The sequence below is a fragment of the Arachis duranensis genome, chromosome 4 (genome assembly GCF_000817695.3).
Source record: "Arachis duranensis cultivar V14167 chromosome 4, aradu.V14167.gnm2.J7QH, whole genome shotgun sequence".
NCBI lineage: Eukaryota > Viridiplantae > Streptophyta > Magnoliopsida > Fabales > Fabaceae > Arachis > Arachis duranensis.
The window spans coordinates 121222788-121250024 of record NC_029775.3 but is presented as its reverse complement, the minus strand read 5'-3'; the positions used below and the strand labels follow the sequence as shown (position 1 = coordinate 121250024).

Here is a 27237-nt window from a genome sequence, read left to right as displayed (position 1 = left end):
AGTCGCGTCTCCGGGTACATATCAAGCCAGCCCACACTAACCATTGTCTTGTCAATACGACTGCACGACTGTTCTCTAAACCATGTATACTTGCGATTATTAAGCGCCAAATCAACTAACTCCAAATCATCCATCCATCTTCTGAAGTCATTGACAGATGCCGGCAACTATTTGCTTATTTCCTTTTTTCCAAATGTAAAATTTCATTGAAATTTCTAAAAAAACAGAACGGTACCTGACACACCCTGTAAGATAACTCAACTCTTTCTATATAGAAATCTTCTCAACCTTCACATGTGGTCTGTACACCAAACAAATAGTACAATGAAAATTATCCTTAGCTATCACCCCTTTTACACATAACCGCCTATCCTTTTTATAACAATTAGTCAATTTAAAAATTGATTCATCCTATATTAACAACAACCCTCTAGAAGCCTCTTCTTACAAACTTCCAGCTAGCTTTGTCACTTCTCCAAATGCGTATTACATCGAACTTAGACACCACCTCCTTTTTTGTCTCTATCAAACCTAACATATCCAACTTAAATTTATTTTTTAAATTTTTTATCACACAAAATTTTTCAATGCCTTCTAATCCCCTAACATTTCAAGAACTTGAAATCATTTAACAAATTTAGTACACACTTAAAATATTTTCTCCACCTTTTTCCCTTAAAAACTAAAAATTCACAAACGTAATCTAGAATGTGTTACGCGTGAGTTGCCTTAATTTTAACCATTAAATAAACCTAATCTTTTTTCTCTAATTAAATTTGTTTTACAAATAATAATGGCAATTCAGTATGAGTCCCTTTCGTAGTCAACAAGGTTGTGTGTAAACACAATTAGATTATGACAAAAAAAAGGTAATTTCCTGGTCAAGATGAAATGATGAATCATATCATTTTTCTGCGTTTCCTTTCTCTTTTTGACGAATAACTAATGGGACAAACAAGAACAGTGAAACGCCAAAAAATTTCCAACTTCTCTTTTATTATACCCTTTTTCCACTCTGTGCCAATTTTTTTGTACGAGAAAAAATTAGTTAAACAACATAAATATTTATATAAAAATATTTTGATATACACATAATATTTTTATAAAAATTTGTGTGATAAATAAAGAGTAAAATTGTTCGCTTAGGTTATTATATTATTTTTTAAATCAAATCAATTCTTTTTTTACATCATTAATTCTAAACACTATAATTCATTTCCAATTCAATTAATTTCAAATCAAGCCAAATCAATTACAAAAATATTTTTTTCCAAACACATGTTATACTTTTCCTCAAAAATAGTTTTTTCTATCCTTCAATTTTTCCATGATGATGACTACTTTTTTTGTTATGAAGAAATAATGTTTAATGATATTGATATTTGTTAAGAAAAAAAAAGTACCAAACTAGATTGAATATTTAAATTCCTATATACACATGTTATGTTTTATCTATACTCTATATATAAGTCAAAATAAACTCTACAACACGTTCCAGTCTTTTAGGCCACGCATTTTTCGTGTCTTGTATTATCCCTTCAATCAAGGACGGAGCTAGGTAGTGTAACGAGGGGACACTTGTCCCCACTCTTATTTTAATTTATTTTTTAAATATATATATATAATATATTTTTATTTAAATTTTAAATGACTTCATTATAAATAAACTTAATCTAATTATTTAAAATTTTAAATTTATTTTATTTTTCATTATTTTAATTATTAATTAATCCAATTAAATTTAATCTTTTCTTATTTTTAAATTTTAATTATTATCATTCTTTTATTTTTTTAAATATTTTTTTGAGTGGTTATCTTCTCTTTTAAAAGATAAATTTTAAATTTTCTATTTTTTTTATATAATTCTCTGTGACTCTATGTATTTTTGATTTCATTGTTTATCTTTTTTATATTTTCATTTATAAATTTTAATTCAAACAATTATAGTTTAGTTATTAATCTAATTTTTCTTTCTCTTCATAAATTTATATATTTTATTTTATTTTCAATTTAGTGATTCTTATTATTTATTTGTTTATCTTTCGTTCTATTTTATTATATATAATTTTTATTTTTTTTGTATTCAAATAATTAATGTACACTTTTATTTTTTAAATTTGGATTAATATATCTTTTTATAGTAATGTATATTATTTTTGTCTTTTTACATAAATTTTTTGAATCTGTCACTGCCTTCAATCTTGCTTAAATATTTTATTATTTTACAAAGTTAAATAGTTAGTATTTAGTTTAAAAATACAAAAGTTAATAAATTTTAAATCGACAAAAAATTGATAGACGCTATAAAATTAGTCATAAAATAAATTCATTTCAAATTTCAGCAATGCAGAGAGTTGGAGCGTGGTTTCTTTTTTAAGCATCTTACTATTACTCGCTGAATTCACATCAATTTCTTATTTATCTTATTCATGCTCTTTATTGTTTGCACATTGATGTTATAAAAGTAAGCTAAGACAATGAAAAGAGCAACCGATGCTATCCGAACATTTTGCACCTAAGCTTTTTTTTTTTTTTTAATCTGTTCACCATCAATATAACTGGTTTTTCCTTATCGTTACCATCAATGGAAGATAGACAACACATGCAATTGACTATTTCCCTGCACTAAAAATTAAAATTTAAAGAAAAAAAATGGGTAAGGGAAATCTGTCTACCAATCAGAAAACAAGTTTCCCTCCATCTTTTATACTTATAGCGATAATCTATATATTTTTGTGCTGCACATTTATTTCCCTTTTGTTCCACCACAAACGTCCACGCAACAATGCATACTTTCACAGGGAAAAAACATTTTTCAGTAAAAAAAAAAAAAGCCAAACATAATAAATACAATGTGGCCTCAAAATGATAATGCATATTGGTGTTCATGGATCGCATCAGATAGGATTCGATCCGCATCCTTTAAGGATTAAATCGCGGATATCTGTTTTACATTTGTGTATCCGATTCGTAGATCTGTAGATCTGCACAATAATAATTAAAAAATAAATATATATATTTGGTATTATATTTACTTGTTTGTATGTTTTAGTTAGTAATTATTATTCATATAATGTATTATTTTATTTTTGTTATTTAAGAAAAGTTTGATTAAAAATATTCTAGGAATAAATAAGTTTAAAAGTGTGAAAAAAATATTTTTATTGAATTTTTTACAGAGAAATATGATTAAAAAGAGAAGGTTCAATTATGTGGATATATCCGATCCGAACATTTGCGAATCGGATCGGATCGGATCGGATCTGACACAAAAAATGCAGATATCATATCCGATTCGATCTAATGAAAATTGTGCTGATCAGATTAAATTTTCGGCCATATTCAATCCAATCAGATTCACTTACACCCCTAATAAGGCATACTTTTGAGGTGACTTTAGTAGGCGAAATAAAATAAAATACAGGTCAATTGTGGCAAACAATGTGGCCTCAAAGAGATTTTTTATTTTAATAAAAAAATTAATTATAATAATTAGTGAAATAAATAATTTAAATTAATTTATTTATTAAAATAAAAAATCCATCCTCAAAGACTTAGAATTTTGGCATTCGAAAATGAAAATGATTCAGTTGGACCAGAAACAAATTTGAAAAATTCATTATTATTGTTACTTAAATACATTTACATAAAAAACATTTATAATATTTTAGATAATATTCAAATAATATTATAAATAAAAAATTAGTTGTAATTAATTTTTATATAATGTTTAAATAAAGAATTACTTACTGACAGAGAAAAGTTCTTCTCTTGCAAGCTACTTAGCAAAAGAAAAATGGTATTTATGACAAAATAAAGTAGTGTATAGATATCATTTTAAATATAAAGATGAGAATGTGAATTAGTGCAAAATATATGAGATTTAACAATGCTATTGATAATAATAGCATTAGTATATAAGTTAAATCAATTCACTTTTTATTAGTTGAAGTTTGGAGTTGTTTCATTCATTATTATATGTTTTGGTGGTGCATGATTGAGCATCGATGTAGTGAAAGTTAACAAGTTGTTTGTTGATTATTTTATAGGCGTGTGTCTCTGGATTATTATTGGAGGCATAGATGGCATACCTGAAATCAAGATACAAAAATGAGATTATTAGTCTGTGCATGCTTCTGCTGTGCTTGGGTTGTGTGGAGTCCAACGATGATGAAGGTGCATACATGTTGAAGCTTATGAATGCACTCAAACCCCCTGGCTGGTCCAACACCACCCACATGTGCCAGTGGAAAGGCGTGACTTGCAACGATCAAAGTGGAAGGATTGAAGAGATCGATCTCAGTTCAATGTCGCTGACGGGAACAGTTCCTGCAGGCCTCAACGGCTCCCTCTCCCAACTCACATTCCTCGATCTCTCCACCAATTCTCTGAGTGGGCCTGTTCCCTCTCTCGCCAACCTCTCCTTCCTCCTATACGTATACCTCGGCTACAACAACTTCACCTCCATCCCTCATGGTTGCCTCCATGGTCTTACTAGTTTGCAGTTCTTGAGCTTGAGAAACAATACCAACCTCCCACCATGGAACTTTCCTACCGATTTGACTCCTCACTCCTCCCAACTCCGTTCCCTCTACCTCTCTTCTACGAATCTCATGGCCTCCTTACCAAACATATCCCATTCCTTCCCAGTTATGGAGTATCTTGATCTCTCTAACAACAACCTCTCCTCCATCCCTGAGGGTTGCTTCCACAACCTAACCAGTTTGTATGCCCTCTCTTTGGCCAACAACACCAACCTCAGACCATGGACCTTCCCCGACTTGATTCAGTCCACAAAAATACAAGTGCTCAATCTTGTTGCTACAAATGTCATGGGCTCTCTACCAGAAATATTTGACTCCTTCACAAGTTTGGAGACTCTTCTTCTCTCCAACAACAGCCTCACTGGTGTCTTGCCTGAGTCTTTTGGAAGGTCCAAGATTGCCACCTTGCATCTCAACAACCAGAAGGATCACGGCATGTCAGGTACAATTGATGTCCTCTCAAACATGCTCCACTTAACTCAAGCATGGCTCCAGGGAAACTCGTTTACAGGACCTATTCCTAACATGTCTCGTTGCACTGCTTTACAAGATTTACAACTTGCCCACAATCAATTAACAGGTGTGGTCCCAGATTCTCTCATCGTTCTTCCGAATTTAGAAGTTTTTTATTCGGGCTATAACTTTTTGCAAGGTCCTCTACCAAATATTACCTTCACTATTGATACAGCGAATTTTGGTGTTAACAATTTGGATGTCAATAATTTGACAGGTGAAATACCTGAAGAATTGACAAGATTGCCTGAACTTGAAGTTGTGAATGTCTCTAACAACCACCTTGCTGGAAATATTCCCAAACTCTCACCAAAGGTCAATTTTATTGCCACATGCAATGATTTTCTTGTGCTTCCTTCTAATGGTTCCGACCATACACCAAGGCCAATCCCAACTGCTTTGATTACAGGTACTTCCACCTACCTTCACATGTACCATATAAGAATCTTTTGAGAAAAGTTTGTGTTTCAAATTATTGTTTTTAGTTATTTAACTAGTATTTTTACCTGTAATACTATTACGGGAATATAAGTCTTTTAAAATTACGTAGGTCCTGGTATTATAGATTATTACACGAAAAATTTATAGCATTAAACGACTTTTATAAAATGGTTTTAAGGGACAAAAGTCTCCGTCGACTAAGAAGACCAGAATCTTAAACAAATTAAATAATAAATTTTTTAATTATTATTTTCAAATGAAAGAGTTTTATTTTTTTTTTACTTAATCTTAACATTCGTTATCTAAAATCTAAAAGAATTTAACGTGTATATTTTTATATTTGATTAGGTATTAAGTTTGTTGGACAAATAAAAATAATTAATTTTTATACTTATTATTTAAAAATATTAAGAAAAAGAATGAGAGAGAGAGTTTGTTAATTTTGAAAGTTGAAAATTTTTTTATTTTAATTATAATGAAAATATCTAGTAACAAATTTTGATTTGTCAAATTACTAATACAAAATATGAATTATAAATTATATATAGAGTAGGAAGGATAGAGAGAAATAGAAAAAAAGAGAGATAGATAAGAAAATATAAGAAGGATGTTTACTAATTTTAGAGAAAAATATTTTCTTTAAATTTTAATAAGAGAGTATAATATGACACATTTTAGTTATTAAATTAGTTAGTAATATAAAAATATAATATATAATATAGCTATATTTCAATTTTAGTATTTTAATTTAATTTAAATACAATTAGATAATGTTATATTGTATATTTTGACTGTCAAAATCGTAATTTGTCATTGATAATGATAATGGTATATAAGAGAGATAGAGTGAGTGAAGGAATGAGAGAGATAGAGAAAGGAAGAGAGAAGCGGGGAGAGTTCTTTAATTTTGGAGAGAAAGATTTAATTTCAATTGCAATGAGGAGTGACATGTGGCACATTTTGGCCTTAAAATTAGTAATATATAATAGATTAGTAAAAAATCAATACTACAAATTATCTTTTATAAATTTGCAAATAAAACTATATTTAAGGGTTACTAGTTGCGTTTTTCTATGGTTTTTAACTTTATTTCTGTTGTCATGTGTCTAACTTGATGTGAAAATTTAGGTACAGTCAACTAATTGAGACTCATTAAATGAAAATTTAGTCAAATTAGTCAAATTATTTAACGGTTCTCAACTATTAACTTTACATAAAATTGACTGCACTTAAATTTCTATCCTAACTTGATATTGTGTTATTTTGTTCTCAAATTTCATGTTAGTATTCTGTCCATCTTCAAAATTTTATTTAGAAAACAATAAAGAAAGATGGTCTCGTTAGTTACCAAGATAATAAAAATAAAAGTACTTGAATATTTCAAAAATTTAAAATAATAAATCCGAAATTTATATGAATTTTTTTTTGGTGAAATTGATATTGGCTAATTGTTAGTATTTTTTAGATTTATCCAAAAAAGAAAGAGATAAAACAAGACTTAGCTTGTCGTTTATTTTTATGTCTATACTACTTCCTTCTACTTAATAATAATAATAATAATAATAATAATAATAATAATAATAATAATTCCTTCCTTCCTTCAAGTTATTTATACTTATTGTGGCTATTCTTCTAAAGATCCAAGTTAGTGTATGTAATTGTTCTCCATTTTTTGCATATGTATACAGTTATATCGATAGCTAGTGCTGGAGCTATTATGATCCTTGTTCTGGTTATTTACAACTGCAAGAGATGTCTTGATTTAATCTATGGGGTTATCTTCAAGACAACATACAATGATCACCACGTCGAGGATTTTATAAAAGGTTATGAATTTTTGGCACCAAAGCGATCTAGTTATTCCGAAGTGAAAAGAATGACAAATTCATTTCGTGATAAACTAGGACAAGGTGGATATGGCACTGTATACAAAGCAAGTTTAACTAATGGTCGTCAAGTTGCAGTGAAAATATTAACAGAGTCTAAGGGAAGTGGAGAAGAATTCATAAATGAAGTTGCTAGTATTAGTAGGACATCTCATGTGAATATTGTCTCACTTTTAGGATTTTGTTATGATCAAGGCAAAAGAGCACTTATTTATGAATTCATGTCTAATGGTTCTCTAGATAGATACATCCACAAAGCAGAATCTTCTAAGGTTTTTTGTAGTTTGGATTGGAGTATTTTGCATAACATTGCAATTGGTATTGTTCAAGGGTTAGAATACTTGCATCAAGGATGTACAACAAAAATTTTGCATCTTGATATAAAACCTGAAAATATTCTTCTAGATGAACATTTCTGTCCAAAAATATCAGATTTTGGACTAGCTCGAATCTGTCAAAAGAAAGAGAGTAATGTATCTATTTTAGGCACAAGAGGAACTCCAGGTTACATTGCACCAGAAATCTTTAGTCGCGCATATGGTAGAATTTCTGATAAATCTGATGTATATAGTTATGGTATGTTGATTCTTGAGATGTTTGGAAAAAGAAACAACGTCAACAATAAAGAATCACATCGCAGTGAAATGTATTTTCCTGATTGGATATATGAGGATCTTGACCAAGGTAATATTCTTGGTAGCCATTCCAATATCTCAGATGAAGATAATGATATGATAAAGAAGATTATATTAGTTAGTTTGTGGTGTATTCAATCAAATCCATCACAAAGACCATCAATGTGTAAAGTTGTGGAAATGTTACATGGAGAACTTGAGTCCGTGCCATTTCCTCCAAAGCCTGGGTTGTATTGTCCTGAAAGGTCTTTGATAAAAACTTTAGATATATCTGCCGGTAGTAAACATGAGACAATTTCAATAACTACAGAGGAGAGTAGTTTTACACATGAGATCAATAAAAATGTCTCATGTTAATATGATTGTAAAATTTCTTATTATATTTTTTGTATTTGAATGCAGCTAAACAATTTTTAATGTTGTTCTCATATAAACCTAAAATATATATATGTTGATGATTTATATTATGGTGATTCTGAGTGATTAAAACCAGATCCATGCATCATCATGACATAAAGCATTATTAGTTGTTGCTTATGAAGTGTCTAAATATCGCACATAAAATCCTATCCTATTGAACGATCAATTAATTAAAAACAGCTACATTCCTCTGTCCTATTAAATCAAAGTTCATTGTTGATTAAACTTTACTATTATCAAGCAAACAAGACAGATCAGAAGGGTTGTACTAAGATAAGAAATGTTATACAAAATTTAGATCAAGAAAATATACCTAACTACCTCTTAAGAAGATATTTAAGGTAAATGATACATTATTAGTTGTAGTACATTTGATCGATTTGCCCCAGTAAAATAGTCAGGTATCCAAGTTGTTAAAATATAAAAATAATGTTATATATTTTTAAATTATTACAAATAAATTATACATACAATAGAAATTAATAATCCAATCGCAGAAATTTTTAGTTCATGCTAATATTTGAATTTGTTCGGAATCAAATACTTAATAAATAATATATGTGTGTGTTATTTGAATTTGTTCAGAGTCAAGTGAATTAACAAATAATGTGTGTGCCTCTTTTTTAAAATAACATGTATCTTATTTTCTATATAATATGTTAATTTCAATTAGTTGATATTTTAATCTAATTACTAATTATATTAATAATTTAAATTATTTAAATTTTACTAAAATTGGAAGAAGTTATTGAAGAATTATTCAGGTTTGCTAACTTAAACAATATTAATTCTAATTAACAATTAATTAGGCCCTACAGTTAGGACCTATAAAGCACGTACATTTCGCTGAGTTGTCGTGTCTGCGTGTCGGACACATTTCGGACACGACATTTACGGACACTCGTCGGACACGCGTGTTTGTTGTGTCCAACCATGTTTTAATAAAAAGCCAAAAAATTATTCTCCAGACACACTTGAACACACCTAAATACCATCACGTGTCAGCGTGTCCAATCTTATTCTTAACATATATTCTTGAAATAAATTTAGATATAGTATATATTATTATTTATTAAAATAAAAAATATTTTAAATACTTGATATAATTAAAATAAGATATTAAAAATAATTTAAAAAATTAATTTATATTTTAATATTAATAAAATATTAAAATATTATTACGGTTTATCTAAAAACTACTTTATATTTTATATGTATGCATGTCACAGTGTCATGTAAGATTTTAAAATTCGCGTGTTAGCGTGTCCTGTGCATGTCCCCGTATCTTATAAAATTTTAAAATTTGTGTGTCGGCATGTTTCGTGTCGTGTCGTGCCTCGTGTCCATGTCAGTTTTCGTGCATCATAGATTAGGACAAAGCATAGGAAACCTGAACCAGTATAAAGAGTATTTAGATACAGTTTGAAGAGTTTCTGGAAGTTTGATTTGATCAGAAAAAAATGGCCAAATAAAAAAAGGAATGATCCTTCTTAAGCAAAAGAAACAATTCGTCATTCATATATATAAAAAAATGTTATTATACCATTAGGTGCGATATCATATTTAAAAGTACATCTTTTAGTTTGATGATCTCGTAATAACAAGTGTAGACTCTCATTTTAGCCTTTATTATTATCTAATTTTGGCGACGATGAAGGATTCAGATCTAACAATGATGTTAACATAAAGTGAAAGCCATGAATGGAAGAGAGCGTTAATGAACATAAATCAGTAAAGGCAAGAATATATAAGAATTGTTTTTCTTTGTTTCGTTCGACGACGAAGAAGATTTGGGGAAGAAGGGTTTAGTTGTTAATATTCTAAAAAAATTATATAATGAGTCATTTAAATAATAAGTTAATTACAAATTATTTTTATTATGGTTAAAATATTAATTTTGGTAAAATTTAAACAACTCAATTTATTAGTATAGTTACTAATTAGATTAATTGAAATATCAATCAATTAGAAATTGACGCGTTATAGAAAGTAAATCTGATGTATATAATTATTCATACCCTGGCCCAATGCAAGGGCCCAGGTCCAACTAAAAGGCCTAATCTGAAGGATTAAGCCTAGCTAAGTACCGACCTCCACGTAAGAAGTCGGTATCAACCACGACTTGATCTGAAGAAGTCGGATGTGAGATCAGCTGGCAGATAAACACTCATTCAAATGAGTAACCGCCCCTAAAATCTCTCTAACCGCTTCATAAAGCCATATCCTAACCTCCCCAAGATAATGGGGACGGTTAACATCCTAAAGATACGGCACTACTCCAACGGTGGTTATTGGCTCACCACTATAAATACACTGACACCCCTCAGGTATCTCTAAGTCCAATACTCTCCAGACCTGCTTACACTCTTGCTAACTTAGGCATCGGAGTGTCTTTGCAGGTACCACCCCCCATTCACTCGCGAGCACAAGTCGGACGGAGCCTCCCGAGTTGCAGATTCGTCTGAAGTTCTCCTCCTTCATACCTTGGGCCACCGAACGCCATCTATCTAATTAATCTCCGGTTACCCACCGTAACATTGGCGCCGTTGCCGGGGACCCGCGAGATCATCCCTCGATGGCAGATAGATCCCACGAAGAAGGCTATGCCGAAACGGATTCTGAACAAGAGAATCTGGACATGGGTAATAACAATGAAGACATGGCCCAACACCAAGATAACGACCGAAATAAAGAGGGTACCTCCGGAGTAAAGAACCCGAAGGTAAATTCCTCATATGGGCGTGAATCAGAGAAAGACGGACCATCCCACATAGCTGAATTAATGGGATTGGTCCACAGCCGCCTAGAACAATTGGAGCAAGAGCGGGAGAAACAGAAGGAAACCGAAAGGTACCTCAAAGAGGAGATGGAACGGCGAAAAGAGTTAGAAAGAAAACTCTTACAGCTAGAATCCTCCCTCAAGAACTCCCGCGACGAACAAGAAGACCAAATCCCGGGAGGAGAAGATCCTTTCAGCGAGGACATAATGAGGGCAAAAGTTCCAAGGAACTTTAAAAGCCCCGATATGGACCTCTATGATGGAACCACGGATCCAAAGCATCATCTAAGCAACTTTAAAAGCCGGATGTATCTAGCAGATGCCTCCGACGCTACGAGATGCAAGGCTTTCCCGACCACTTTATCAAAAGCAGCAATGAAGTGGTTTGATAGCCTCCCCCCGAGATCCATCACCAGCTTTGAAGACCTCTCAAGGAAGTTCTTGATGAGGTTCTCAATCCAAAAGGACAAGGTAAAACATGCACCGAGCCTCCTGGGAATAAAACAGGAGGTCGGAGAGTCTTTACGAGCCTATATGGAAAGGTTCAATAAAGCATGTTTGGAGATCCAAGACCTGCCGACAGAGGCAGTCATAATGGGGCTAGTCAATGGACTCAGAGAAGGTCCCTTCTCGCAGTCCATATCCAAAAGGCACCCTGTTTCCCTAAGTGATGTACAAGAAAGGGCCGAAAAGTACATCAACATGGAAGAAAATGCGAAACTAAGAGACCTGAGTTGGCGACCTGGGCCCACTCCCTCATCTAAGGAGAGAGAAAGGGAAGTCAAGAAGAAGGAAGAACTCGGTCTCGAGAGGCCCAGAAAATATCACTCTTATACTCCTCTCAAAACCTCTATAGTGGATGTATACAGAGAGATTTGCCACACTGAAAGGCTGCCACCCCCTAGGCCTATTAAAAACAAAAAAGGGGGAAGCCGCAGCGACTACTGCGAGTACCATAAGATATATGGTCACTCCACCAACGACTGTTACGACCTCAAAAATGTGATAGAAAAGCTGGCCAGAGAAGGTCGGCTCGATAGATATCTCATGGAAAGGTCGGACACTCATGGAAAAAGAAAGCGAGATGATATGGATAGAAGAGATCCACCACCGCAGACTCCAGAGAGACATATTCACATGATCTCGAGAGGATTTGCGGGAGGGGGCCTCACTAAATCCTCTCGCAAAAGACATCTCAAAAGAGTTTATCAAGTCGAGGAAGAAACACCCGACTTCCCCACTATCTCATTCACAAAAGAAGATGGGCAAGGAATAATCCCCGGGCATGATGATCCCGTGGTGATAACTATGATCCTAGCCAATGCCCATCTCCACAGAACCCTAGTGGACCAAGGAAGCTCGGCGGACATCCTTTTCAAGCCTGCCTTCGACAAGCTAGGGTTGGATGAAAAAGAGTTGAGAGCCTACCCCGATACCTTATATGGATTAGGGGATACGCCAATAAAACCACTGGGATTTTTACCCCTTCACACCACCTTTGGAAGAGGGGAAAAATCAAAAACTCTGAGTATAGACTTCATAGTCATCAATGTAGGGTCAGCGTACAATGCCTTGATCGGCAGGACTACCCTAAATCGGCTCGGAGCAGTGGTATCAACCCCCCACCTCTGCATGAAATTTCCGACCTCAGCGGGAATAGCAACGGTAAGGGGAGATCAAAAGCTAGCAAGGAAGTGCTACAATGAAAGCCTAAACCTAAGAGGAAAGGGCAGAGAAGTTAATACCATAGAGCTCGGCGGTACAAGAACCAGAGAAGAACTGCGACCCCAACCGGGAGGAAAAACCGAGGAGATACAAGTCGGTGAAGAGGAAGGAAAAAACACTCACATAGGAGCCAACTTAGGGGAAACCCTAAAACAAAAGTTGGGTGAACTCCTAAGAGCTAATTCTGACCTCTTCGCATGGAAGGCTTCCGACATGCCCGGGATTGATCCCGAGCTCATGTCCCACAGACTCTCGGTTTACCCAGGATCCCGACCTGTACAGCAGAGAAGACGCAAGCTCGGCCCAGAACGAGCCTTAATAGTAGAAGAGCAAGTACAGGCGCTCCTGGAAGCCGGCTTTATTAGAGAGGTCAAATACCCAACGTGGCTAGCCAATGTAGTGCTAGTCAAAAAGCAGAATGGTAAGTGGAGAATGTGCGTCGACTATACCGACTTGAATAAGGCATGTCCTAAGGACCCTTATCCCCTACCGAGCATCGATACCCTGGTGGATTCCAGCTCGGGGTACCAGTACTTATCATTTATGGACGCCTACTCGGGATATAACCAAATCCCGATGTACGGGTCCGACGAAGAGAAAACATCTTTCATCACACCTAAAGCCAACTATTGCTACGTGGTCATGCCATTCGGACTAAAGAATGCAGGAGCCACGTATCAAAGGCTGATGAATAAAGTGTTTTCCCCCCATCTAGGGAGCCTAATGGAAGTATACGTCGACGACATGCTAGTAAAAACTAAGGAAGAAATCGACCTCTTAACAGACCTCTCACAAGTCTTTGACACTATAAGGCTGCATGGGATGAGACTAAATCCTGCAAAGTGCGCCTTCGCGGTCGAGGCAGGAAAATTTCTAGGGTTCATGCTAACACAGAGGGGGATTGAGGCCAATCCCGACAAATGCAGAGCCATCCTAGAAATGAAAAGCCCGACTTGTTTGAGGGAGGTTCAACAGCTCAACGGCCGACTCGCAGCCCTTTCCAGATTCATGGCAGGATCGGCACTGAAATCCCTTCCACTATTTTCCTTATTAAGGAAGGGATGCCAATTCGAATGGACTCCGGAATGCGAGGAGGCATTCCAAGAGTTCAAAAGATTCCTGAGTCAACCTCCTATCTTAACTCGACCAGTACCGGGAAAAGACATCGTTCTGTACCTATCCGTAGCAAACAGGGCTGTCTCATCAGCCCTGATCAGAGAAGACGAGGCCGGGCAACACCCGGTCTACTTTATCAGTAAGGTCCTACAAGGCCCTGAGCTAAGGTACCACAAACTAGAAAAGTTTGCCTACTCCTTAGTAATAGCCTCACGAAGGCTACGACCTTACTTTCAGGCTCACACCATAAGAGTCCGTACGAACCAACCCATGAAGCAAATCCTCCAAAAGACGGATGTTGCAGGGAGAATGGTTCAATGGGCAATTGAACTCTCCGAGTTTGATCTGAGATATGAAACTCGGACAGCAATTAAAGCCCAATGCCTCGCCGACTTCATTGCAGAATATGCAGGAGAACAAGAGGAAGAACCGACTACATGGGAACTCTATGTAGACGGATCCTCCAACAAGACAGGGAGTGGCGCAGGCATAATATTGGTAGATGGAAAAGGAACCCAGATAGAGGTCTCCTTAAAATTTGAATTTCCGGCTTCAAATAATCAGGCAGAATATGAAGCCTTGATAGCCGGATTAAAGTTAGCAAAAGAAGTTGGCGCTACAAAGGTGACGATCTACAGCGACTCACAAGTGGTGACCTCCCAAATAAGCGGAGAGTATCAGGCAAAGGACTCCAATATGAAGAAATACTTGGAAAAAATCTTGGAGCACCTTGGGCGCTTTGCGGAAACCGAGGTTAAACACATAACTCGGGATCTAAATAGCAGAGCAGACGCCCTATCCAAGTTAGCAAGTACCAAACCAGGAGGAAACAACAGAAGCCTGATCCAAGAAACCCTCCAAGAGCCCTCGGTATCAAAAACAGAAGATAAACAAGAGGTACTTGGAGTAGTTGGTTTAAACCTCGGATGGATGAATCCTTTGGTCGAATACCTGAAATTCGACATCCTCCCCAAGGAGGAAAAAGAAGCTAAAAAGATCCGAAGGGAAGCACAGCATTATACTTTGGTGAGAAATGTCCTCTACAGAAGAGGAATATCAACACCATTGCTAAAGTGCGTACCGACCTCAAGGACCACTGAGGTGTTGGAGGAAGTACATAGTGGAATTTGTGGGAACCATCTCGGAGCAAGGTCGCTGGCCAGGAAAGTAATCCGAGCAGGATTCTATTGGCCAACCTTGCAGAAAGATGCTACCGACTTCGTGAAAAAATGCCAACCTTGCCAGATGCACGCAAATTTCCACGTAGCTCCACCAGAAGAGCTCATCAGTATAACCTCCCCCTGGCCTTTCGCAAAATGGGGAATGGATTTGTTAGGTCCTTTTCCCCAAGCACCAGGGCAAGTCAAATACTTGATCGTGGGAATAGACTACTTCACGAAGTGGATAGAAGCAGAACCATTAGCCACTATCACCGCTCAAAGAAGTCGCAGGTTCCTCTACAAAAATATCATCACAAGGTATGGAATACCTTATTCCATCACCACAGATAATGGAACCCAATTTACAGACGCCACCTTCAGAAATCTAGTAGCCAGTCTAAAAATCAAGCACCAGTTCACCTCGGTGGAGCACCCACAAGCCAATGGACAAGCCGAGGCAGCTAACAAGGTCATACTGGCAGGATTAAAGAAAAGACTACAGGAAGCAAAGGGAGCTTGGGCTGAAGAGCTCCCTCAGGTATTATGGGCTTATAGAACAACTCCTCAATCCGCCACGGGAGAGACACCTTTCCGACTAGTCTACGACATAGAAGCCATGATTCCAATAGAAATCAATGAGCAAAGCCCAAGGGTAATTCTTCATGATGAAGTCGGGAACATCCAGGGGCACAAAGAGGAGCTCGACTTACTCCCCGAAGTCCGAGAAAGTGCCCAGATAAGAGAAGCAGCATTAAAGCAAAGGATGACTACCAGATACAACAAGAAAGTCATTCGAAGAACATTTGCTGTAGACGACTTGGTCCTAATCAGAAACGACATTGGAGTCAACAAATCAGGAGAAGGAAAGCTCGCTGCAAATTGGAAGGGGCCATACAAAATCAACGAAGTCTTAGGAAAAGGTTATTATAAAGTAACCGACCTGGACGGCACCGAGCTACCAAGGTCGTGGCATGCTTGTAATATGAAAAGGTACTACAGTTATAAGCGAACTCTACTCCCTGATGTACTCTTTTCCCAACTTCATGATTTTTTCCCAAAAAGGGTTTTTTCTGAAGAAGGGTTTTTAACGAGGCATCATAGTAGAGGCTAAGGGAAAATAAGCTATCAAGACCCTTAGTAGCAAAGAAGGTACCTTACCAATTAATAAAGATCTTTTACAATATCTCTCTTAATATCCTCCTTTATTATTTATAAGTCTTTCCACGAAACGCGCCGACTTAAGCTCGACAAAACGTGAAAATCCCATGAACCGACCTACATGGTCGTCAGGATAAAACGACGAGGTACAAGTCGGCGTAAAGAGGTTATATGAGTTGATCGTAAGAACTCGAGAATCATCCGACCCTTAAGTCGGAATCCGAGTAAAACAAACTCTAAAGGGCTCCGAGTAAAAGAAAACCGAGCTCCGAGTAAGGGAAAAACGCATCGCAAAAATAACCTAAGTCATGAAAACTCATCAAAAAAGGCAAAGTTGAGTATAAAGGATACCGAAAAGAGATTGAAAAACCTAGAAAAAGTTTAAAGGCTGCCTAAAAGCCCTTGAACGGAAAAGGCTCGGGAAAGCAATGCAAGCCAACAAAAGGTTTTCCAGAAAAGATCAAAACGTATCGAAATCAGAAAAGCATGCACGCACAAGGTAACTTAGAACCCTTATCCAAAAAAGGGCCTTTATTTTTCTACACCCTTGTTCAAAAAAGGGCCATCGCCAAGAACATTTTGTTTACGGCCCTAAAAGGCCAAAAAGAAATTGTTCACAACCACCAACAGATAAATAAAGTTTAAAAAAGAGGGGACCCACAGGCCGGGCCCCCATATAGCCATAAAAAATAAAGAGTCATTTCTTCAAAGGAGTAAAAGAATCACCACCGCTAGGCTCAGGAGGGGCGCCACCAAGACCGGTCGGAGGAACGGAGGAAGAACCCGAAGCATCCTTAGGACGAGGAGGAGACTCTATAATCCTCTGCCCCCGAGTCTTTAGGTCTGACTCGGAAACGACCTCGGGGACAGGAGGATCAACGATGGCGCCATCAATCACTACTTTGTCAGGATGTAGAGGAGAAAGATCCAGGTCGGGAGCGATAACTCTGACCTGCTCTAAGAAAATTCTCCAAGACTCCTCGGCGCCCTCGGCGATAGAGTCCTCCAACTCGGCGTACGCGTTCCGAGAGTTCAGCAAGTCCTTCCTCACAGCAACAATATCTTGAAATAAACTGTGGTAGCTCTCTTGCGCTGTTTTCCTCAAATTTGCCTCCAAAGTGCATTGAGCCCGCAGCTTACCCTCCTCCTCCTTAAGGTGACCCCTCTCCTTCCTCAATCTGTCTCTCTCCTCCTTCAACTCTTTCTCATGTCTTTCATAAATAAGAAGCCTCCCCTCTAGCTCCTCAACCTTCGAGGATGCCCCCAAAGAGCTGAGGGGAGCCTTCTCAAAAATGTCCAAAAGTTTGCTACAAACACCCGCTGTCCTAAAACTCTCCTCAGCCATGGCGGTAAGGTGGTTTCGAACAGAAACATCATCCATACTTATAAAAGGATAGATGTTCTTTCGGACGAATGCTAAAGCATCCGCCTTAACCCCACCATCAAAAGAAGAAGAGCCAGACTCTGAAGTCTTGCGCTTCTTCTTCTCGGGCTCAGAGAGAGTTTGGGCAGAAGGGGGTGGTCGGGGCAAACTTGAGGAAGAAATGACAAGGGGTTGAGAGGGAGTACTCATGTTCTTAGGAGGAGGAGGAGGAGGTGGAGAGATGACCGTCTTGGACCTAGCCCGGGACTTCGCCTTAGCCTCCTGGACCCTTTGGTAGGCCTCCTGAGCGTTCCTTTTTGCCATATCTACAAAAGAAAACAACTAACAAAAGTTACAAGTCGGTAGAATGCAAGTCGGCAGTAACAACTCGGAAATAAAGAATGCATGCACTACCTAGTTGAGATTGAACAAAAGTCGGTGTTCCTTGGAGGATTTTCCTAGTATCCAAGTATGGGGCCCTCCCCCACGCTTCTCGGAAAAACCCTACAATGGCTGCCTCCACCTCATCCAGGTCATCGGGACCATACTTGTCACAAGAGGAAGGAGGCGACCAATAAAGGGGGAAGCGGGGGGAGGAATGCTCATCCAGAAAAAAGGGGTGGTGACCCTCTACGGCTTGAACTTTGAAAAAGAAGTTTTTGAAGTCGTGAAAAGATTCATCAAAAAGGGTAAAAATCCTCCGACCTTGTATGGCTCGGAAGGATACCCACTGCTGTTTGTTGTTTAGCCCACTAAAGGGCTTAGTCATATGGAAGAGAAAGAAAAAAATCCTTAGAGAAGTCGGAAAGTCCAGAGCGTGGCTGATAAACTGATAGATTTTCAAAAAACCCCAAGAATTGGGGTGAAGTTGAGTAGGGGCAACTCTACAGTGATGCAAAACAGATATCTCGAAATCGGAGAAGGGAAGAAAAACACCCAAACGGGTGATCATACACTCATACATAAAGAAAAAATGAGGGGCCGCCTCATTTCCTCTCCCAAAACAGACCCGGTCTTCAGGACCCGGGATTATCAGTTCATATTTTGGCTCGTCCTCCTCCGAAGTACAGAGCCTGTGATGAGTACGAAGATGAGTGATGAACTCAGCATCGACCAACGGTTCCTCCCCAAGGACCGTAACGTCAACCCACTGAGAAAGAATGTCTACAGAAGCCATTTTTTATATAAAGAAAAAGTGGCAGAGACCTACAAAAAGGAAAAAGAAAAAGAAAAATCAAAAAACAGGGCCCCTAAAGAGGAGAGACATGAAGCTAGAATCTACAGGTCAACCTATCCACTCGCAAAACAAAACATGCACACATAAAGCATGACATGAAAAAAACAAAACTAACCTTTATCCAAAGAATGAAGGTTGGAGAAGAGCGGAAATCTTCAAGCACAAGAATACAGCATGAACAAGGAAATGAGAAGTTTGAAAGATTGCAGAAACGGAAAAATAAAAGAGAGGGAAAAGTATTTATAAATAGGCTAAGGGGCATAATGGTAAAAACGAGGCAGTCATTAATGAAGACTGCACCGTTACCAAAGCCCTCAATCCTTAAATGATCCCTCAACGGACACGACGTTCGAATTGACGTAACTGTCAGAAACCAAAAGTCGCGAAAATCACGTCGGTTTCCAAGATCCGTGTTCTTTCAAACAAGTCGACTACGCACCCGAGTTGAATACTTGAACCCAAACTTTAAAGAAAATTTGGGCTCAAGTAGGGGCACTGTTCATACCCTGGCCCAATGCAAGGGCCCAGGTCCAACTAAAAGGCCTAATCTGAAGGATTAAGCCTAGCTAAGTACCGACCTCCACGTAAGAAGTCGGTATCAACCACGACTTGATCTGAAGAAGTCGGATGTGAGATCAGCTGGCAGATAAACACTCATTCAAATGAGTAACCGCCCCTAAAATCTCTCTAACCGCTTCATAAAGCCATATCCTAACCTCCCCAAGATAATAGGGACGGTTAACATCCTAAAGATACGGCACTACTCCAACGGTGGTTATTGGCTCACCACTATAAATACACTGACACCCCTCAGGTATCTCTAAGTCCAATACTCTCCAGACCTGCTTACACTCTTGCTAACTTAGGCATCGGAGTGTCTTTGCAGGTACCACCCCCCATTCACTCGCGAGCACAAGTCGGACGGAGCCTTCCGAGTTGCAGATTCGTCTGGAGTTCTCCTCCTTCATACCTTGGGCCGCCGAACGCCATCTATCTAATTAATCTCCGGTTACCCACCGTAACAATAATTATGGTATGTTAATCCTTGAGATGTTTGGATAAAGAAAAAATTTCAATGATAAAGAATCACCATCGAAGTGAAATGTATTATTTTTTTTATTGGATATATAAAGATTTTAACCGAGGTAATATTTTGATAAACACTCAAATATTTCGGAAAAAAAAGATGATATGATAAAAAAAGTTATATTAAAAGTTTATGGTATATTCAACCAAATTTATTGCACAAGTCATCAGTGAGTAAAATTGTGGAAAATTATTATACAGAGAATTTGAGTCAATGTCGTTTCCTCCAAAACTTGTGATGTATTTTTCGATGGGTAAACATGAGACAATTTTAACCACAGAAGAAAGTCTCGTATGAAATCATATATATAAATGTCTCATGTCATTATGATTGTAAAATATTCCATACTCTTCTTGTACTTGAGTACAGCTTAGCATTAGCATATTTAATGTTATATCTCATATAACCATATATATATATAAAAAATCAAAAAAATAGTCTGAAGTTGTTTGATTTAATATTTATTAATTATTATTGTTACAATAATTAATAAATATTAAATAAGATAAATTTTAATTATTTTTAATTTTTTTATTAGCAAATATTTTCGATATCTACATATATTAATTATTAATGATGATATATATTATGATGATTCTATCTGAGTGATTAAAGCTAGATTCAGGCATTATGACACTTGCAGTAGTAGTTGTTGCTTTCAATAAAATGCTTAAATATCGCACTTATGAAATCTTGTCCTATTATTTAACGAGAAACGTATTACGAACGCTACATGTCTCGGTATTAAATTTGTTACGGACCATTAAGAGTACAGTCTAACTAACCGTCGAGTCGAGGTACCATCTCTGATGGCCCAACCTTTCTTCGCAATAAGAAGAATTCGACAGGTCGGTTTCTGACACTCGACTTACTTTTCGTACGATACAAGTCACTAGTCGGGTCGTATCTTCGGGACAGCATTCGAAGTCCCAATTCGAAATCCGAAACAACTTACTCCTCTCACGTGAACTATGACAGTTCATAGAAATTTTTTGACCAGTGGACTAGGTCATTTATGGACCCGCCGAACACAGTATATAAGGGGAGAGATCAGCTCTCTCCCAAGATACGTCACATCTTATCTAATTTGGCCATCACTTCGTACGGACGCTGTTGACTTGATCGTCGAAGTGTCCTTACAGGTGGCCACCCCCGTCACACCATCTCCGGCGTCTTCAGCTCACAGTCCACACCTCTTTCAGCTCCAAGTCGATTCAGGGTTTCATCCACTCTTCCTCTCGTCATCACCCGACCCGTCGAGCACCCGTGATCCCACGGTAACGAACAAAATTAAAGTTCACCGATTAAATTTTGCTATTAAAAGAGAAGGGTTGTGTGATTGATGACACTTGTTTTATGGCGTCTTTGCTGATTGTTTAAGTTGTCCTAATTAAGAAATGTTATACGAAATATAGATCAAAGAAAACATACGTGACTACTTTATTAGAAGATACTAAGCTAAAACTAAACAATACATTATTAGTAGTAGGATATTTGATTAGCCCCACTAAAATAGTCAAGAACCCAAGTTCTTACAATATAAAAATACCAAGTTAAATAGAATTTTTAGATTGTTTACTAATGGATTATATATAATAGAAGTTATTAATAATCTAACCACACTAATAGAAGTTATTAACGTGTCCTCCTTTGTCTCGTTTATCACTTGAATACTTTTACATACATATCCTCCCAACGTCACTTTACTGGCTAATGAAACTTTAATTTTATATACTTTTGGTGAAAACTCAAATGCAGCCAATTTCATGTGAAATTGATAGTTAAGATTCATTAAATAATTTAATTAATTAACTAAATCTTTATCTAACAATACTCAATTATCAACTTTACTATTTCACTACTGTACCTGAGTTTCCACCATACTTTAAACGCCTTAGCAAGCTGTTTATTCCACTAATAGCACTTCGATTTTTTTAAATAATTGTGGACTTGTGTTTGTCTTATTTCGCTCACTTCAAAGTTCAAATAATGCAAATGGTGGGGTTGAGATAGTGAGATATATACTCCATATTTAGCAAGATTTTCTTTTCTCTAGGTTCTAGCTATCTGATGATAATTGATCTGGGACTAACAGCACACTAACCCACCAAGAAACAAAAGCACCCACATGATAGTGATGTGATATTAATAACTGCACTGAAGGAATCCAATGAACGTATAGTAATATCTCTTTTGTTGACCTGGGATCAACAGAAGAAGATGGTAAATACAAATCCATGATACAATACTTTATTTGATGAATTTCCTAGAAGTATTTATTAAGAAAATAAAATAAATGAAATTTCTTGTTGAGTAAAAAATTTATATAAAACAAACATAAGTGAGTAACGTGACTACTTAAAGAAGATACTAAAGTTAAATGATACATTATTATTAGTAGTACATTTGATTAGGTCTACTAAATAGTCAAGTACTTAAGTTCTTACAATATAAAAGTACCGAGTTAAATATTTTTTTTAGATTATTTGCTAATGGATTATATATAATAGAAGTTATTAATAATCTAATTAACCAAGCTAATTAAGCCTTAGCTTGCATTTACACTTTACCATCTTGATGTTCACCGCATTTGCTATACTTGAAAGAGATTTTAAGTTAGGAAAAGTATGAGAAGTCAATAGAATATTTGTACAATATAAATAATAGAGGTTTATGGAGTATTAGAAATATAACCATTAGTGTTACCTTTTTTCATCAGTTAAAATTTTTGGGATGAGTGGTATCATGATATGGTATTAGAGCCTTAGATTAGAAAGGTCAAGAGTTCGATATTTGGTGAATCCGAAAATCAGTTTAAATTTTTTGAAAGATATTTATTATCTTTAGTACTCAGATAGTTATTCTAAATAATAATACTATATTATCTCATAATGACTTGTGTTTCAGATAATTTTTTTTAAGCTTTATTATTCATGCATCTGCATGCCATCATGTCTTCCTTTGTCTCTATTATGACATGAATGAATACTTTTACATGTCCTTCCAACATCACTTGACTGACTAATGAAACTTTAATTTTATATACTTTATTTAAACGGTTAGCAAGCTGTTTATACCACTAATAGCACTTTGAATATTTTTTTTCAAATAATTGTGGGCTTGTGTATGTATCTATTATTTCGCTCAGTTCAAATAATGCAAATGGTGGGGCTGACATAGTGATTATATTCTATATTTATCAAGATTTTCTTTCTTCTAGGTTCTAGCTATCTGATGATAATAATTTATCAGGGGCAAATAGTACACTTGCACCCACCAAGAAACAAGAACTATGATAGTGATGCGTGTGATATTAATTACTGAACTGAAGGAATCTAATGAACATTCTTACTTATTTATTATCTCTTGTTGACCTGGGGTCAACAGAAGAAGACGGTAGCTAGATACAAAGTCATGATACAATATTTTTGTTAATGATGAATTTCCTAAAAATACTTATTAAGAGAATAAAATAAATTAAACTTCTTGTTGAAAACAATTTTTTTAACAGATGAGAATAACTTAACTTTCAATTTTTTTTGGCATATTGAATACGTTAAAGAATTTAAATTTTTTTTAGTATATTTACCCTTTTAACAAATATATATAGTATTTCATTAGTAAACTAGAATAACATTTTTTATTTAAAAAATTTATAATTTTTAAGGTAATTCAAAGTCTCTAACAAATTAAACATACCGTTAAAAAAAAAAAGAGTTGCTAACAAACACGTATTATTGAATCCTTCTACGGGACATGCATATGGCCTAATAATTGAAAGCGTTTTTATAAAGGCACAAGAAAAATAATATTCTACATTATATTTTATGAAAACTTACACAGTTGTTTTTAAATAAAATTAATAATATCACCAATATACAAGGACAATTGTACATAAATCTCCTATTATTTTTTCATCTCTAAATCATAGTATTATTGAGCTGGTTTTAGAGAATAATGAAACTATGTATAATACTTTAATGAATATATAAATGAATAATGTTAGAAGATCGATACTTTTAGTTTAAAAAAATGAGTATTACTTTAAATGTAAAATAAATGCATATAATTAGTTATCTAATTCGTCCAACACGTTGTGAGTCACTATTACATACCAACAATGCTAGCAACCAAAAAGATATTAGCCAAAAATTAATCAAATATCTTTGGGTGAATTTAAAATTTTTATGAGTTAATATATATGGATGTTTCTTCTACTAAATTTTAAAATATTTTTTTTCATACTAAATAGATGTTCTTTTATATACTTTTCGAATTTTTTTATATTGCAAATGTGAATGTCTCTATCTCTTTAAGAATTTTATATATTTTTTTAAAATTTTATAAATATTTAATTATTTTTTCTCTAAGAAGATCAATTAGACATGCATAATGCTCTAAGGTTAATTGAATTTTACAATCTGCACTCGCTTGTTTGAATACCATTTGCGCCTCAGTTACAAGACCGGCATGATTACAAGCAGATAATACGGCGAGTAGGGTAATTACGTCTGACTTCACTCCTTTCTCTTGCATTTCATGAAAAAGTTGCAATGCTTGGTCACTACATCCATGAAGACTGTAGGCACTGATCAAAGTGCTCCATGCAACAGAGGTTTTCAATTTGAGGACATAGCCATAGAATGGACAACCATGCATGTTTCAGTGAAGATAAGTTTTTGTGGCTCCAATAACACATCTGGTTCATGAAAAGGAAGCAATTCTTATTGACGGTGGCAAATTCGATGAGTCAGATGTCGGTGATAGAAGGCCTGACGGAGAAGTCTGTGACGGTCGCGGTGGGGAGGCGGAGAAGGCCTGACGGTGAGAGAGAAATCTGTGTATATGATTGTTAGAGGTGGGTAGGTTAATGTAAGAGAGAAGAAGAAGATTTTTATAGGTTTTAATTAGGTTTACTTAATTAATTTTAAATTTTTAAATTTTAAATTTAAAAAATTTAAAATTAATTATTAATATAAATTAATGTGATTTTGTTTAGTTTTTGACTGATAACCTCTTGGTTCCATGTACTTTTCCATTACATATTGAGCCACAAAAGCATGTCACGTATTTCCTTTTCAATTTTTGTGTCTAAAGCACGGGATGTATAAGTTTTGGTATATTGTTGTTTTTTTCAGCAACCTTGCTACGTTACGAAGAAGTAATCTGTCAATATCTATCAAAAGGTTATTTGGCTGCTAGATAAAGCCTACTTATTTAAAAAACACCTTCTAAATTAACCTAGTTAATCCTAATACCACTTGTTTACCCCTCTAATCCTACTGTAACCATTTTTCACTTCTTCTTACAGTAGAGACACACCCCCACTCCCCATCTCCACTTGCAGCACCGCATAGCACGCCGGATTACTGTCTTTGCCGGTTGCATTCGTCAACGGAGTCAACGCCGCCGGAAAACCAGTTGCCGCCACTAACGCCGCAGGAAACCAGTTGCATGTTGCCGTCGTGGAGACGCATCCGCAGGTGAAACCTTCATCGCAACTCGTTTGCTGCTGCATCGCCCTCCCAGTGCACCGTCGTGGATGTGTCTTCTGCCACAGGTTATAAGAATGTGTCTTTTTCATGTTTTCATATAATGTGTCTTCTATGTTCCTGCCTAATTTTATCGGAGTTGTCTCACCATGGATGTGTCTTACATTGGAGGTGGCTATCATAGTCCTGTGATGTTAACAGATTTTTCTTTTTAGAGTTATGTCTTATGTTTGTGTGTGGCTTGTTGACCACAGGTGTGTGTCTTCCATAGTTTCCTCAGATGTGTCTAGGTACATATAGATGTGTCTATTACCATGTGTGTGTTATAAGAATGTGTTTTTTTTTTTTGTGTTTGCATGTAATCGCAGATGTGTCTTACCGAAGATGGTTGAGAAGAAGAGAGTTGCGTGACACCTTCAAAGACTCACGTCGCAGTTCTCTTCCACAGAAATGGTGGTTGGTCCACTTGACTTCAATGGAGACTCACCTTGTACCACTTACGTCACACTTCTATTCAAGGGGCTTGGTGGTGCAACAATGTGGGATCAGAGTGAATCACCGTGTAAGGGTAACGATGGCGTGTCAGTGACCTCAACAATTCAACGAAGGAGAAGCTGGATCCGGGTGTAGGCGCAGTCACTGTCGATGGAATAAATAGTGGCGTCCCGGGGAGATGAAAAGCAACCCGACGAAGATGCAATCAGCGAGAAGAATGAGGATTAGGTTTGCTTGATGGTGTGCCGTGCTGAGTTTGTAATTGACGTAAAAGTCTCTTGTTAAGTTAGTACGTTATCACTCATTGCTAATTCAAATTGTATGGACCCACTAAATCTCTAATTCATATAACAAATTATATTTAATTAATTAATTTTAATTAGTGTTGGTAATAGTTGGCAGATACAACTCTTGGTACCCTATACTTTTCCTTTTTCAAAAAGCAACTAATTAATTTTTTTTACTCTTAAAAATTGTATAATTATAAAATTTAATTTTATGCATTGAAATATAAAAAAAAAATTATACAAAAAACCAATAGCATATTATTGTGACATTAGTAATTTAGTATAAAATTAACTTACAAAATACTAAATAATTTTTAAAATGATCCTCTCTCAATTCCCATGACTATGTGGCACTTATAAGCTAGTCACGCAGGCTAAGGGAAACAACAGAAAAGACATTGTTGATTTGTGAAAGCATGGCTTACTTCAAGTCCACCACCAAATTCAGAAGAACTACTCCTCCATTGAGTTTCACTACACTACTTTTGCTGTTCTTTCGTTTCATTTGTGTGATATCCATGAACAATATCCTTGACAGTGAAGAAGCCGAGTACATGCTGAAGCTGAGGGATGCCCTGACTCCACTTCCCTACTCTGACTGGCGGTCTAACAGCATCTGCGAATGGACCGGCATTGGCTGCAACTACGGCAAGGTCCAAGACATAAAGCTTTCTTCACTGTCACTCACCGGAACACTCCCTTCCGGTCTCAACCGTCTCTACACCCTCACAACCCTCTATCTCCACAACAACTCCCTCTCGGGGCCTTTGCCATCGCTTGCCGGCCTCACCTACCTCCAAGAGGTGAATCTTAATGGCAACAGCTTCTCCTCTGTCCCTCACGGTTGCTTCCAAGGCCTAACCGGCTTGATGAGACTCAGATTCAACTACAACACCAAT

The 27237-nt window shown here is 36.2% G+C and overlaps 1 protein-coding gene across 1 annotated transcript in view; it reads left to right on the top strand.

Moving 5' to 3' along the window:
* The first annotated feature begins 4097 nt into the window (after positions 1 to 4097).
* Positions 4098 to 27237, top strand: part of LOC107486804 (receptor-like kinase TMK4) — a 134297-nt gene continuing 111157 nt past the window's right edge. Inside the window, exon 1 of the mRNA XM_052260222.1 lies at positions 4098 to 4715. Within this exon, the coding sequence (XP_052116182.1) occupies positions 4131 to 4715 (585 nt within the window). The 5' untranslated portion in view covers positions 4098 to 4130. The remainder of the gene's footprint in view (positions 4716 to 27237) is intronic.